At 44.6% G+C, this 17061-nt stretch overlaps 1 protein-coding gene across 1 annotated transcript in view; it reads right to left on the bottom strand.

Moving 5' to 3' along the window:
• Positions 1-6125: 6125 nt before the first annotated feature.
• PREX2 (phosphatidylinositol-3,4,5-trisphosphate dependent Rac exchange factor 2) overlaps positions 6126-17061 on the bottom strand; it is a 320125-nt gene continuing 309189 nt past the window's right edge. The window contains exon 40 of the mRNA XM_066578561.1: positions 6126-6677. Coding sequence (XP_066434658.1) covers positions 6632-6677 — 46 coding nt within the window. The 3' untranslated portion in view covers positions 6126-6631. The remainder of the gene's footprint in view (positions 6678-17061) is intronic.

Genomic DNA, 17061 nt, shown 5'->3' on the forward strand with positions numbered 1-17061 from the left:
CCCCCAACAACTGACCCCATTTTGGAAACTACACCCCTCAGGGAATTTTTTAAGGGGTGTAGTGAGCGGTTTGAACCCACAGGTATTTGAGGAATTTTTTTAACAGTTTGAGTTCAATACAAAAAAAACCACATTTTTCACATAATGTTCAGCTTTAGGCCCAGATTTATATTTTTTACCAGTGGCAGAAGGAAAAAACGTACCCCATGATGCGTTACCCAGTTGCTCTCGAACACGGAAATGCCCCATATGTGGACGTAGCCTGTTGTATGGGCACATGGCAGGACTCAGAAGGATAGGAGCGCTTCTTGGCTTTTTGAATGCAGATTTTGCTGGAATAATTTTCAGAGCCCATGTAGTGTTTGCAGTGCCCCTGAGGTACCAGTGCATTTGAAACCCCCAACAACTGACCCCATTTTGGAAACTACACCCCTCAGGGAATTTTTTAAGGGGTGTAGTGAGCGGTTTGAACCCACAGGTATTTGAGGAATTTTTTTAACAGTTTGAGTTCAATACAAAAAAATCACATTTTTCACATAATGTTCAGCTTTAGGCCCAGATTTATATTTTTTACCAGTGGCAGAAGGAAAAAACGTACCCCATGATGCGTTACCCAGTTGCTCTCGAACACGGAAATGCCCCATATGTGGACGTAGCCTGTTGTATGGGCACATGGCAGGACTCAGAAGGATAGGAGCGCTTCTTGGCTTTTTGAATGCAGATTTTGCTGGAATAATTTTCAGAGCCCATGTAGTGTTTGCAGTGCCCCTGAGGTACCAGTGCATTTGAAACCCCCAACAACTGACCCCATTTTGGAAACTACACCCCTCAGGGAATTTTTTAAGGGGTGTAGTGAGCGGTTTGAACCCACAGGTATTTGAGGAATTTTTTTAACAGTTTGAGTTGAGAACGAAAAATTCACATTTTTCCAATAATGTTCAGCTTTAGGCCCAGATTTTCATTTTTCACCAGGGGCAGAAGGAGAAAACATAGTCCATAATGCATTACCCAATTACTCTCGAGCACGGAAATGCCCCATATGTGGATGTAAACTGTTGTTTGGGCACATGGCAGGGCTCAGAAAGAAAGGAGCGCTTTTTTTGAATGCAGATTTTGCTGGAATAATTTTCAGACACCGTGTAGTGTTTGCAGTGCCCCTGAGGTACCAGTGCATTTGAGACCCCCAACAACTGACCCCATTTTGGAAACTACACCCCTCAGGGAATTTTTTAAGGGGTGTAGTGAGCGGTTTGAACCCACAGGTATTTGAGGAATTTTTTTAACAGTTTGAGTTGAGAACGAAAAATTCACATTTTTCCAATAATGTTCAGCTTTAGGCCCAGATTTTCATTTTTCACCAGGGGCAGAAGGAGAAAACATAGTCCATAATGCATTACCCAATTACTCTCGAGCTCGGAAATGCCCCATATGTGGATGTAAACTGTTGTTTGGGCACATGGCAGGGCTCAGAAAGAAAGGAGCGCTTTTTTTGAATGCAGATTTTGCTGGAATAATTTTCAGACACCGTGTAGTGTTTGCAGTGCCCCTGAGGTACCAGTGCATTTGAGACCCCCAACAACTGACCCCATTTTGGAAACTACACCCCTCAGGGAATTTTTTAAGGGGTGTAGTGAGCGGTTTGAACCCACAGGTATTTGAGGAATTTTTTTTAACAATTTGAGTTGAGAACGAAAAATTCACATTTTTCCAATAATGCTCAGTTTAGGCCCAGATTTTTATTTTTTACCAGGGGCAGAAGGAGAAAACGTAACCCATGATGTTACCCAACAGGGAAATGCCCCATATGTGAATCTAAACTGTTTTTAGGGCGCAGGGCTCAGAAGGGAAGGACTTAGCATGTGGCTTTATGTACAAGCTGTGCGAAGTACATCAGGGTAAAACGTCAGGGCAATAAAAAAATTAAAATTTCAGGGACGTGTGGTAGATCTTAAAACACTCATTTATACAGAGGCCGGGTTGTGTGGGGCACGTTTCACACTGGTATCTGGTGTCTTTTCTTATCCCCTGTTTGTAGCACACTCTGCACCTCTTTTGGGGCCTTCCCTTCGTCGCAGTGGAGGGAATTTCACTGAGAAAATGCTGCCCTGGTACAATTCTTGTGGCCTCGCTTCCAGAAGTACTGGGCCTCTCCCCCACCTCCTGGTCCCCAAATATTAGGTCCTTGATAACTTCCTCTTGAAATTCAAGGAATGTCCCCCTGTGGCCTGCACCTCGGAACAGCACGTAGGCATTATACAGTGCCATCTGTACGAGGTGCACGGCCAGTTTTTTGTACCACACCCGTGTTTTCCGCATGGCTCTATAGGGCTCCAGTACCTGGTCTGATAGATCGACCCCTCCCATGTACTTATTATAGTCGAGGACGCAGTCTGGTTTGGGGGTCTCTGCACTGGTACCTCGTACTGGGCAGGGGGTACTGCTGTGGCCGTGTATTGTCGTCAACATAAGGACATCCCTCTTGTCCTTATATTTAACGCACAATACATTGTCGCTGCATTGGGCCCGGCTCTCACCCCTTCTGAGCAGTTGCCCAAGCAGCGTCTTAGGGAGGCTTTTTTGATTTTTCCGAACAGTGCCACATGCCACTGTTCCTCTGGAAGCGAGGCACTGAAACAGGGGGACACTGGTATAAAAGTTATCCAGGTACAGATGGTAACCCTGGTCTAATAGTGGGTGCACCAGTTCCCACACTATTTTCCCTGTTATTCCCAGCACGGGGGGGCATTCTGGGGGCTCAATTTTAGTGTCCTTCCCCTCGTAAATACGGAACTTGTGGGTGTACCCTGATGTACTTTCGCACAGCTTGTACAACTTCACACCATACCGTGCCCGCTTACTGGGCAGGTACTGGCGGAATTTTAGCCTCCCCTTGAAGTGTACCAGGGACTCGTCTACTGCAATGTTTATCTGTGGGGCATACGCCTGGGCAAACTTGGCGTTAAAATGGTCTATTACGGGCCTGATCTTATACAACCGATCGTAATTGGGGTGATCGCTGGGGGGGCACAGCTGGTTGTCATTGTAGTGCAGAAATTTTAAAATACACTCAAAGCGCGTCCTCGACATCGCCATGCGGAACATTGGGGTGTGGTACAAAATATCGGTAGACCAGTACGCCCTGATTGTTGGCTTCTTTATTAGCCCCATGGTTAGTATAAGCCCCCAAAATTTTTGTATCTCTGGTGCATCCACAGGGGTCCACTTATCGGGTCTGGCATAGCTGGAGGTGGGATTTTGTTGAATAAAATTCTGGGCGTACAAATTAGTCTGGGTAACAATGTGGGCAATGAACTCTTCTGAAAAAAAAAACTTGAAGAAGTCCTTCCCTCTGAGCCCTTCCGGATCAAATTGAATCCCTGGGTTCCCAATAAAATCAGGGATCTGGGGTCTGTAATGTTCCGGGGTACTCCAGTGAGCATCTGATGCATTGGGGTCAGTGGCGGTCCTTGGACGCCTTCTCGGGGGTGCAGGGAGCTCAGACTCGCTGGATGAGGATGAGGATGAGGAGTCGGAGAATGCCAAAAAAGTGGGGTCGTCATCACCACTACCTGAGTCCGAGTCTGATGCAATGATTGCATACAGTTCCTCTGAAGTGTACCTCCTGCGGGCCATATTTATATAAAATGGGGCACACGGGGAAAAAGTTTTATTAGATGGGACACTGCGGGATGGGGTGACCACGGGACGGGGGTCGGAAAGAACGCGGAAACTTATGTGGTGTATTCACGTAAGTGTTTTTTTTTTTTTCTTTTTTTTTTTTTTTTACACAGACGAATACACTGACACAACACGGACTAACGACACACTACACACTAGACGGACTAACTAAACGCTACACTAACTAATAACGGGTGATGGGACAGGTAACGAAATGGGAACAACAGGAACTTTTTTTGTTTTTTTGGTTTTTTTTTTACACAGACGAATACACTGACACAACACGGACTAACGACACGCTACACACTAGACGGACTAACTAAACGCTACACTAACTAATAACGGGTGACGGGACAGGTAACGAAATGGGAACAACAGGAACTTTTTTTGTTTTTTTGGGTTTTTTTTTACACAGACGAATACACTGACACAACACGGACTAACGACACACTACACACTAGACGGACTAACTAAACGCTACACTAACTAATAACGGGTGATGGGACAGGTAACGAAATGGGAACAACAGGAACTTTTTTTGTTTTTTTGGTTTTTTTTTTACACAGACGAATACACTGACACAACACGGACTAACGACACGCTACACACTAGACGGACTAACTAAACGCTACACTAACTAATAACGGGTGACGGGACAGGTAACGAAATGGGAACAACAGGAACTTTTTTTGTTTTTTTGTTTTTTTTTTTACACAGACGAATACACTGACACAACACGGACTAACGACACACTACACACTAGACGGACTAACTAAACGCTACACTAACTAATAACGGGTGACGGGACAGGTAACAAAATGGGAACAACAGGAACTTTTTTTTTTTTTTTTTTTTTTTTTACACCAAGGGATACACTGACTACACGCTGCGCTACACTACACTGCTGATCGCACGCTACAGCTCACTCACTACACTTCTGATCACACACTACAGATCCCTCACTCACTACACTACACTGCACTTCTGATCACTCACTCCACTCTGCTACACTACACTGCCTGATCAATCACTCACTACACTCACTACACTACACTGCCTGATCAATCACTCACTACACTACACCACACTGATCACTAACACTCACTCCACTACACCACACTGATGACTAACTCCTCTCCACTACACTGATCACTAACTCCACTCTGCTACACTACACTCCACTACACTACACTCCACTACACTCCACTACACTCCACTACACTCCACTACACTACACTACACTCACTCCCTGCCTAATCTACACTCTAATCGCACTTTATATTCACAAAAAACACAGTAGGTGCTCTCTGTACAAGCACCGGAAACACACTGCGGTGCTTGCACATGGAGCCCCTACTGTAAACAGCGCGAAGTCCGCTGCTGCGCTGTGATTGGTCAGGGAGTTTTTCCCTGACCAATCACAGCGATCGTGGGGGAGGGACCGCTCTGATTGGTCCCCAGCCCGGATGCCTCACTTGTCTGCCGACGATATCAGCCAGGATCGCTGCTGTGTCGCCGCGATTGTCACCGCGGCGACACTTTAATGGCATGACGTACCAGGTACGTCATGTTGCGGGAAGTATCCCGCTACCATGACGTACCAGGTACGTCCAGGAGCGGGAAGGGGTTAAAGGGGTTGTCCCGCGGCAGCAAGTGGGTCTATACACTTCTGTATGGCCATATTAATGCACTTTGTAATGTACATTGTGCATTAATTATGAGCCATACAGAAGTTATAAAAAGTTTTTCACTTACCTGTTCCGTTGCTGGCGTCCTCGTCTCCATGGTTGCCGTCTAATTTTCGCCGTCTAATGGCCAAATTAGACGCGCTTGCGCAGTCCGGGTCTTCTTATCTTCTCAATGGGGCTCCGTGTAGCTCCGCCCCGTCACGTGCCGATTCCAGCCAATCAGGAGGCTGGAATCGGCAATGGACCGCACAGAAGCCCTGCGGTCCACGGAGGGAGAAGATGCCGGCGGCCATCTTCACCGGGTAAGTAAGAAGTCACCGGAGCGCGGGGATTCAGGTAAGCGCTGTCCGGTGATCTTTTTTAACCCCTGCATCGGGGTTGTCTCGCGCCGAACGGGGGGGCGGTTGAAAAAAAAAAAAAACCCGTTTCGGCGCGGGACAACCCCTTTAAGGGTTCATTCACACGTGGTCACATCTATTCACGTGATCTTAAACTCTGCTAGTCACAATTTTTAGCTATAGGAGCATTAAAATGATGCCCATGTGAAAGAGGCCTAAAGTGGAAAGGAAAACGCAGATGTGAACTTGTCCTATATGGTCCTTGCTTTGTAGGGAACCAATCAACTGAGCACAATAGCTGCTACTTCTTAAACACCCAAAATGAAAATTGACATTGCATAAATAATTGACAAAAAGTTCTCCAAAATAATACAAAATGTCTGTTCTCAATAAATCTCAATCTATTTAATGTATTGTCCAAAATGGTTTACATTATTCATTAGTCATTAAGTTACTATTTCTTCAGTTTAGCAAGTCATGTCTTGAAGGAAAAGTCCAAATGGAATAATAATGAACTGTTTTTTTATTCTACGGAATTATGACATATTATATAGGTAGTAGCAGTTTATTGATAGCAAAGTAGATATAAAGGTTTCCTTTAGAAATATATTTCCTTTTTCACTGACATATAATTAATACAAATATTAAAGTAGCTCCTGTCTGTATGTGGAAAGAAGAATTGGAGTAAAAGTCTAAAAACATTCAATGTTCTTGTTGGTTCTTTACAATACGCAAGTGCTTCATCCAGTGGGGGTCCAGTGTACAAAATATGCCGCTGGCGAATAGTCCTTACAGTTTGCAATGAAGTGTCTTGTCCGCTGAAGAAAAAGAGCTTCAGCTTCTGATATACTGAATATCCACATTTACAAGAAGAGTCGCAAAATAAGTTCTTCTCGGGTAATCCACTTGACTCCATAGTGGGTGCATTCAGGGTTCATCATCAGCAGGCGGTGGCTGGCACAGCCTGTACAACCTTAAGAAAGAACACATATAAGCTATTAGCACTGAGACTGATGAAGGGCTGAGGGAACTTCCACCTGGTCTTACAGAAAGCAAGTCTTTCATTCATTGCAGTCTGTATTTTCATGGAGCATCCAGGATTATTCCTACCATGATGAGGGAAGACAAGAATGCTGCCTCAGTCAGTGCCCTGCAGAATTCCTAAGGGTTAGTGCCAGGTGTGAGGGGTTTTTTGAGTTCTGGGAGGACTTTTGGGACTAGTTTCACTGGCGGCAAACAGCAGGCGCATCATTATTCTCTTGCATGGTGTGGGGAGTTTAGCCAGAGATAAGACTAAGGTAAGTGACAGGGGACAGTATGCTACTAGGAACTATAGAGTTTGGCACCCTTAAGCTCTTTGGCTTTATTTAGGTTAAGCATGGTACCCTAAGCACTGTCACTATGTGAACACTTTATGGTTTTCTTTGGCTTTATATGAACACTGTTTTACATTCCATGGACATGGCACAATGTTGGGTTCAGTATTATGTGGGTAGTGTATAGTTCTATTCGGGCAACATACAAGACTATTTAGTCAGTGTATGGCACGATTTAGATTTTTCAGGTATATAAGCACTAGTTGGCATTGTGAGGGCACAGCATGATACAATATAGGCATTAAGAGTATCAAAAGGATGTGTACATGTGTTTCATAGACTACACCAAGGCATTTGTGTTCAGGATCGAGAAAGGCGTACGGCAAGGCTGCATTCTATCACGAGTCCCTTTCAATGTGCACACAGAAACAATCATGAGGCGATGCAACCTGGACGAATCAGAAATCGGAGTCAAAATCGGTGGCAGAAATGTCAACAACCTTCGATATGCAGAGGAGACCACCCTGCTGGCGGAAAGTGAAAGGGACCTGGAATACCTTAACCAACGATTGCAAAAGGAAAGTGAAGGCATGGGACTGTACCTCAACAGCAAGAAAACGAAAGTCATGACCCCGGTAAGCAACGGTACAGTGAACATAAACTTTAACAACAAAGAAGTCGAGTCGGTCCAAGATTTTATCTTCCTTGGATCCAGGACACGGATTACACTTGGTAGGAATGCAATGCAAGGAATAGAAAAAATCTGAAAAAGCAAGGATATTAGCATTGCAACAAAAGCCAGACTGGTCAATGCAACAGTCTTTCCCATAACGACGTTTGGTTGCGAAAGTTGGACGTTTAGGAAAACAGAAGGAAAATCGATGCGTTTGAACTCTGGTGCTGGAGGAGAATTCTACGGACAGCTTGGACTGCCATGACAACAAACAGGGTAGTGTTGGATCGCGTCAAACCGAAAATATCACTAGAGGGCAAAATCATTAAACAGAGGCTCTCTATTTTTGGACATGTGATGCGCGCTAACTCACTGGAAACAGTACTGATGCCTGGCAAGGTCAGTGGAAAGAGAAGATGAGGACGACAAAGAACAAGATGGCTAGATACAATCAAGGCCACCACCAATATGTCAATCGCGGTACTGAAAGAAGGGTGAAAGACAGGAATGCGTGGAGAATATTGATCCATGGAGTGACCAAAGCTCGGATGCGACTGAACGGATAATCATCATGGTGCTATGCTGATACTATTTGGCTTTATGTGGGTACTATATGACACCGTTTTCCTCCTCCTGTTTAGTTTTGCGATACTACCTGTTGCATTACTTGTATAGTAGTTTATTGGCTGATAGCGACATTGTGTGTTTTTGCACATATTGTTTTAATGATCATTATATTCTATTGGCTTATGGTCAATGTTGGTTACATGGGCGGGCTCTGCTGCACGTGTCTGGTCAGATGTAATGCTGTGCTGGTGCCATATATAGCAGAGTGCACATACACTCACAGTTTGCAGTATAAGACATAGTAACAAACGATAACCATATCGGCCTGCTGTCCACAGAGCCATGGCCCACATTGCTATGCAGGTGCCTTAGAGGAAACTACTTGCACCCTGAGAACTGTTCCAGGACAAACCAGAGAACCTGTTATTTGGCTTTCCCTGCTTATGCCAAAGGACTCAGAGTGCGGACTATGCCTCTACCTGAGTGATCACTATGTGACCACAGGCCTCCTTTAAAACTGTAAGTGCTTCAAGCTTCAAACTCGGCTTCCAACTTAGCGATGACGTGGGTACCCACAGACCATATGCTATGTTAATCGAATATGGGCTGTGGGTCGGACGCCTCCATTGATGTCAATGGATGCTGTCTGCGCAGATTCTGCGGCAAAATAGAGCATGCTGGGATTTTTCTTAGAATCCGAAACTCATGTTCACGAGTATGAAAGAAAAATCGAAACTACATGCCTTCTAATTCCCGCATTTTGCCCAGGAATCCACAATACAAATCTGGTCATGTCAGACCAGCCTAAGTCATATCATAAAACTTGTGATTTTCCATAACTAGAGCATTCCAGACATGCTATTGTAATTTTGCAGAAGTAGTGGAAATAATCATTAGTGATTAAGCAACCTGTGACCAGAAATCAAGCCTGGGGTCCTGACTTCAGAAACGATGACCAGTTCAAGACAAGAGCCATACCTTGTATGTCTATCATGGAAAGCTACGGCGCGTGATAGAAAAAGTTTAGTTTCTCTAACACTACGACCGAGTGTAACGTGAGTGTAATATACCTGGAGTGTAGGTATTGCGCCAACAGTGTGCATGCATGACCACCACTCCATTCAATTCTATGTGCATTGCCTCGCCATTTACCCGGGGAACTCCTTTAAGTGCCCCATTCCCATAATCCCAGCGGTCGAATCCCAAGAGATCATACATTTATTTTTTGTCCACATAGTGGTAAACCAAGGTATGGAAGAGTGGCAACTGACTGAACATCAGCAATGTATAACATGTAGTGATGGGCAATGCCATGGGTAGGTGGTCATCTCCATTTCCAGATCTGCACCAGTCCAGCCAATAGCCAGGGACTGGTAGGCCAGGTAAGGGGTGGAAGGAAATGCAGGATGGCTGTTCTATATAGCATGCTATGGACCAATGATACAACGGTATATACCAATGTGTGTCCACATGTTTGTACGTATTCTTTGCGTAAAATAATATGCAGTATTGTGAAATTCAAGCAATTCTTGATTATTTTCATTTCGGCTCATTAGAGGAACAGCTGCACTTTACACTTGATATATTTTAAGAAATTCTACAGTATGGAATTAATATAAGCCGTTAATGTAAATGTAAGCGGATTATAATCAGTATTGATTTTCATGATTTCCCTGATTTGGTGCAGTAACCTGTGATGTAATGCTCTGGATGACTGCAGCGGGGATCAGTCAGTCAGATGTAGGGGACAGGAAATAAAAGTTAAGTTAGAACCAAAATATTTCTTGGATTGAAACATGAGTTCTGGGGATTCACTGGTCGCGGCCATGACAGCTTTACTGGAGAGATTCATTTTGGTGCCTCCGATAAATATTGCTTTTCTCTGCTACTTCGGAGGTGATAGACTATAGTGTGAAAGCTTCTAGGATTCCAATGCAAAGTGAAAGGACTGATCCTCAAATATCTATAGGTATAGCTCTGCTAGTAGAGATGAGCGAGCATATGTGGTAAGGCGATTTACTCGAGAGAGCATCGCCTTTTTTGAGTACCTGCTGGCTCGTCCCTGAAGTTTCGGGGGTGAGCGGGGGATTGTGAAGGGGATTGGAAGGGAGAGAGATCTCTCTCGCTCTCCACCCCGCTCCCCTCCGCCCCCCGAATCTTCAGGAACGAGCCAGCAGATACTTAAAAAAGGCGATGCTCTCTCGAGTAAATCGCCTTAACGAGTATGCTCGCTCATCTCTATCTGCTAGTTAGCAAGGCCAGGGAGTAAACAGATCGGCGTGATTTTGTCCCGCAAAATCGTGACTCTCGCACTATAATACTACGCACAAGAAGGGATCCGACTTATATCCGACCCTATCTTTCTCGCATGTACAGAAGGATAGGGCAGGACCCATCTTCCTGCTTTTTTTTTTTCAATCTCGCATTCAATAGTGCAGAGTTTTTATAGTAAAAAAACGTAGCGGCGAGCGTATTAGCGCATTTGCCCATTTGTTTCAGCCCTTCTAAACTTTTAGCTGCTTGTGACCAAAGTAAGAAGTGTGAAACCAGAAGCATAGCATAAAGGGAAATCTGGAAAAGGCTGAGCCTCCTCTTGCTGCTCCAATATACTTTGCCCTGCAGGCTGTTGGGCAGCAATCTCAGGCTAGTTTTGCATGGCCAATCACGTCTTTGCTCCCGCGATTTTTGAGCGTCAGCGATGCTTTTTTTTAGAATATTCTCGCATCGCTGCTACCCGCAAAAAATCATGCGATAAAATTATGCAATTTTTTATCACAGAAGTCAAAAGAACTTTCTAATGTTAAAATTGCATCGCGCGTTTGTTGCGTTGGGTTAAAAAGAAGCTTCCATAGGGAAACATGGGAGATAAAATAAATTAAAAATCGCACATCGTAGAAAGACAGAGCATGCTGCAAATTTTTGTTCTCCCAACATTGCATCAGGGAAAACATCACACATGGGAAGGAAACCGTTGTAAATCGTTGGTTTCATAATCTGCTTTTTTATTGACTATCGTATCAGGTGAAAATCACAGGAAAATCGCGCAATTTTCTCACCCGTGTGAAACGCTCCTTAGGCCCCTTTCACACAGTCAAGAAACTAGCGTGAAATTTGAGCATTGCGAGACATATACATGTGGCATGCTCTATCTTTTGGTGTTTCTCAGAACGCATGGCCCATTAATTTCAGTGGGACCTTTAATGCATCACATGGCTCTCCCATGCTGTGCGATGTGCATGCGACTGCAATTCAAGGTTTCCCATTGGAAATCAATGGGAAGCACTACCGATCTTGTACGGTGTATGAAACTTGCAGCAATATCACATCTGTGTTTTATCGTGGAGATATCACGATTTTGTGTAGTTGCAAAGTCGTGCGACTTTGTAGCGCTCTTTTGCTGGGATTTTCAGGGGGGGCCTGCAATATAGGCCCTACCCCAAAAATAAGCCCCATCTACATTTAAAAATAAAAAAAAGACATAATACATCACCTATCAGGGGGTGTCCGCTCTGGCGCACTTCTTCTCCGCAGCTCCGGAATACTTGCTTGTAGTTTTCCCCCAGCGCTTCCTGGCCAGGGGTTCAAAAATCTCGCCTACAGGAAGCGCTGCCACTGATTGGTTCTGGAGCGTCACAGCTCATCCAATCACTGCAGCGCTTGATGAACCAATCACAGCCATCATGTTGAATGGCTGTGATTGGCATGGCACTTGAGAACCAATTACAGGCAGTGCTTCCTTGAGGCAGGGTTTTTGAACCTCTGACCATGAAGCGCTGGGGGAAAACTACAAGCAAGTGTGCCAGGGAACTACGTTTTTGTCCCATGCGATGCAACACAAAGGAAGGCTTCATAGGGAAACACGGGCTACAAAACATCACAAATTGCGGCTGTATAGAACATGCCGCAATTTTGTATTCTCGCAATGTAGGAGCCTACAAAACATCGCTAATGTGAAGAAAGCCATTGGGAAGCATGGGCTTCACGTACTTGCAATTTGTAGCGCTGTTGCATCACGAGAAAACTGTGCAAATTTTGTCGCCCGTGTGAAAGCGGCCTAATGGTTGTAAGCACCTGCTTGCAACAAGCATTGCTGTCCCACTTCTACAAATATCTATCCCCTATTTACACAGTGGAATATAGATGCTGCTCTTCAATACTGGATGGCAGATTGGGATTTTAAATGAATGAGTCATCAGAAAATTACCTAAAAGTCCCTCTTTATATTAAACATCTACATTTTTAAAATTTTAGCCGACATTTTTAAAAATTCTTTTAAATTTCGCCGCAGCAAATCCGCCTGCGGCCGCTAATCCTGAGATTGGCCAGCCATGTGGATGAGATTTCTCAGAAATCGCGTCCACACGGGATGGCGAATCTGCTGCGGCAAAGCCAGCAGAAGCCTGCGCTGTGGCGCAGATTCACCGGCCGCAGCATGTTCATTTTTTTCCCTTTCGCTGCAGCAGCGCTCTCCTCTATGGGAGCACCGGCTGCAGCAAAAGAGGGAGCGGCCAGGCCGCTTCAAAACCCGCGGCTAAGTGACGCGGATTTTGAAGCAGCGCTTTTTCCAGTGTAAACCTCATGGTTATTCACTGCAGCCAACCCGCGAGATTTCCGCTGGGATTCTGGTGAGTGTGAACCCAGCTTAAAGGGGTTCTGTCATTAAAAACAAAAAATCTATACTTACCTATTCCTCCACCGTCAGTCTACTTACCAGATCTTTCCCTCACCCATCTTCCCCTGTCTCCTGCAGTCCAGGAGGGAAAGGGAGGAAGGGCCACCTCACCCCCAGCTGGCTGATTCTTCTGCTTCCTGTGATTTTACGTACATTCACAGGCAGTCTCCTTCCTGCCCCGCAATGTACACTACATCACTAAATCACAGTCTGGCAGGGAGTGTCGAGCCATTGCAGAGACTGCTCATGCCCGCTGTCTCTGCAATAGATCAGCATTCCTTCCTAACCAGTGAACACTACGACACAGGGATGTGACCTTCACTGACCTGCCAGAAGAAGAATGAGAGAAATGCATGCTTCATAACAAGCCGGCCAGCTGGAGGTGACGTGACCCAGAGGGTAGGAAGGGGGACTGGACAAGATCAGGAGAAGATGCCTTAAAGAGTCTACCTGGGAAAGAATACGTGAGTATAGAATTTTTTTTTATGACAAAACCCTTTTAAGGTATTTTACAAGAAAGTGGACCTCTGCTACATTGGGGAACTGAATTGGTGGCAATTTTCTTAAGAAGAGCCATGCAGGCACTGTTGGGTACTAGCAGCCACCACATTGTGGCAGTCTGTTTGCAGCCCATCTACAGAATATTTCCTGCTAGAAATGTCCCCTCACTCATTAATAGCATCTGCAGGTCAGCGAGCTGAAACAAAACAATAGACCTGCCTGCCTCCAACACTCAGTGCCAATCAAATGCCATGTCATCCATTGGCACTGGGCAGTGAAGACCAAGCACTTGACAGTGGACTAGCATCGGGCTCTAATACTAACAGGAGGCACTGCAGACAGATGAACGGGAACTAAACAGAAACCAAAATATCAATGGAATCAGCTGTACAGCCATGTGGCCCGTCCTGCTTCTTTGAGGATCTGACAGGTCCCCTTTAAATAAGAAATCGTAACTTGGGATAAGAGAAAAGTATACAATATAACAAAAGAGACTGCGAGTAGGAAAACACAGGGCTGTCCGGACAATGCTTTAATAAATGATCTTAGAAGTAATATCAACTTATCATTCTTCTGGCTGGTCAGAGTTTTCTTTCATTACAGCCAGGACCCCGCTGATATCCTGCTGTTTTATTGCAGGGTTTGTTTACTATTTTTTATAAGTAATCATATAATATCCTGTCCCTTGGCTTTTTCTAATGCAGCATCTCGCACACGGACAGAGCCAAGCCATAGATCTTGGAATACAGGCGGTAATTTCTCCCATCATATAATAAGATATATGTCACCTCTGCTTCCCAATAACATTTGTTGTTCCTATATTGTCTATTTCACACCATAAAATACAGTACAAAATCCATAAACTGCACTGAAGACAAGATATTTTATCAGAGATAAAGCTACTAGCCTTTGTGACAGCGTTCAGTAATGGCAATGCAAAACCTTTGTTTGCAGAGGTTTGGGAATATGCTCTAATGGTCTACATTTATGAATCCTTTTGCACCTTATTTGAGTGGAAATAGGATAGGATAAAGATTTGCATCTTCAAGGGGTGCGGATTAGTCCTTGGCTTTGTGATCTTCTGTTGCGGCGGTTCTGGGATTCCTGTCATGCGGATAGTCTTGTGCAGGTGGTTCTCCATCTTCTGGCCCTGGTGGGTGTGGTATTAGGTGAGGCATGCCTAGCCACATCGGTGGGTAATTGTCATGGCTATTTAGTCTGGCTGATGCTGGACTGAATTGCCATTGAATCTTTAGTCTAGCACTGACTGCTGCATCAAAGCTAAGTTAGTGTTTTCTTTTCTATCGTGTTGCTTATGTTTTCCCTGTCCCACGTAGGGTTAACTAAGGGCCAAGGTCAGGTACATTCTTGTCAGGGCGAATTGCCTGTGTTAAGGCAGGTCCCTGTCCCTGAGGTTATTTTGATAGGGATAGAGTTCCCATATATTGGTTTGTTATTGTTTTTACACAGCTTGCACACATTTGTGTGAGATTTGTGGATTACAGATGCAGCATATCCTGGGTGGACGTGACATCTTCTTTTGTTTTCACATCAATGAAAGTTATATCTTTTGAAAGGTCAACCTTTGCAATACTTTTGAGCAAATTTTGACATGATTTCATGTAGCGATTCTTATGTCATGCAGGTCTCAAGACAATATGACAAAGTCTGCAGCAGATTTCATTGCAAAGGATAGCAGAGCAGTGATGAAGTTACCATTTTTGAAAGGGATGTCGACTAAAAACATTCACGATGACATGGTGCAAACATTAGGGACAAATTCCCCTCATATTCAGCAGTGAAAAATTGAGTCATCGAATTTAAAACTGGTCACTGTAACACCGAAGATAAAGACCCTTCTGGGAGACCTCAAGTGGTGGCCATTTCAGAAACCAGAACTAGTATGATTCTGGAAGACCGGCAATCTTCTACTAAGATCAGGGGCGTAATTATAGAGGGTGCAGGGGATGCGGTTGCACCCGGGCCCAGGAACCTTAGGGGGCCCATAAGGCCTCTCTTCTCCATATAGGGAGCCCAGTGCTATGAATAAAACATTATAGTTGGGGGCCCTGTTACAGGTTTTGCATTGGGGCCCAGAAGCTTCAAGTTATGTCTCTGTGCAGCATGGTTTAGGTATGGGTACAAGCATAGATATAGATAGAGGGGGGGCCCCAACTCACCTTTTGCATCAGGGCCCCTGAGCCTTTACTTACACCCCTGACTAAGATGATAGCCGAGGCTCTGAACATTTTTAGAGAAAGAGTTGGGTCCATAACTCATGATCATCTAGACATGAGGAAGGTGTCTGCCAAGTCAGTACCAAAATTTTTGTTAGCAGATCAGAAGCATGCCCGAGTGCAAGCCTTCCAAGGAACTCTGCAGCGGTTTCAGAAGGATGTTGATGCTTTCCTGTCTTGACTGGTGATGGTGAATGAAACGTGGATTTTTATGTATAATCGTGAATCAAAACAGCAGTCAAAAAAAGGGAAATACAGTGGTTCCCTGGGTCCAAAGAAGATCAAAGTGTAGAAGTCATCGTCCAAAGTCATGGAGTCTCTCTTTTAAAAAGGGGATTCTGCCTGTAGATTAGCTTCCAAACAGGGCTACTATCACAGCTGTGTTTTATACAACATTTCTGGATAAATTGAAGGAGGAGCTAAAGTCGAAAAGGTGCAGAAAGTTGACCCAAGGTGTTGCGTCCCACACAGCAACCATCGCCCTGAGCAGCATGGCTGAAGTGGGTTTCCAGGTGCTGGATCATCCTCCTTATTGACCTCATCTGGCACCCTTGTACTATCATGTATTGTCTAATTTGAAGAAATGCCTCAATTTTTGACACAATTGCAGCAGCTGATGCTTTGTTTGCCACCCCACCAAAGGAATTCCACTAGGACGTGTTGCAATACCATAGGCAGAAGTGTATTGTTATCCAAGGGAACTATCATAACAATGATAATCTTTATGTATATAGTGCCAACATATTATCAGCACCCCCTCGTAATATTGCACCAAATGTGTGACTTTTGTCTTCTCACCTAAATATTTTGTACATTTTACAGGCAGCCTGTTAGGCCCTGACAGAGACAACAATACATGGCAGGCCTGGAGGCTATTGTTAGGCCCCTGACTGCCGAAGTAATCAATCAGCATCCCCTAGTTGTGTCGCTGGGGTGCCAATGAGGTGAACGCCCTCCATCTAATGACTTATATCCTTAACTGGTCTGTTTGATCTGTCTAATCACTAACTTTTCCCATCTTTAGTCATAAACATGAAGCTTATGGGCCTCCTTCATCTCAACTGTCTGATGTAGGCCTCACTTAACAGATCTCGGCTTTTATTTCTTAAACGTTTGTACAAAAACGATCTTGACTTTCATTTGCTGCTACTGCAACAAGACTAGATTTGTTTTAATATATGAGACGGAATTGGGGACATGGTGCATTATAGTGCTGGATGTAGTTACCAGATGAAGAGTGGGCTGTAGCTATAGAGGGATGCACATGGTCAGTAACACTGCGGGCCAACCTTTCCGAGGATATTAGAACACTGCTAGTTAAAATGATTGACATAAGGCAGAAGATTCATGTAGCTCAAGTCACATTCTAACCTCAGCATCCGGATGAGGCT

Source organism: Eleutherodactylus coqui, chromosome 9 (assembly GCF_035609145.1).
Source record: "Eleutherodactylus coqui strain aEleCoq1 chromosome 9, aEleCoq1.hap1, whole genome shotgun sequence".
Taxonomy (NCBI): Eukaryota; Metazoa; Chordata; class Amphibia; order Anura; family Eleutherodactylidae; genus Eleutherodactylus; species Eleutherodactylus coqui.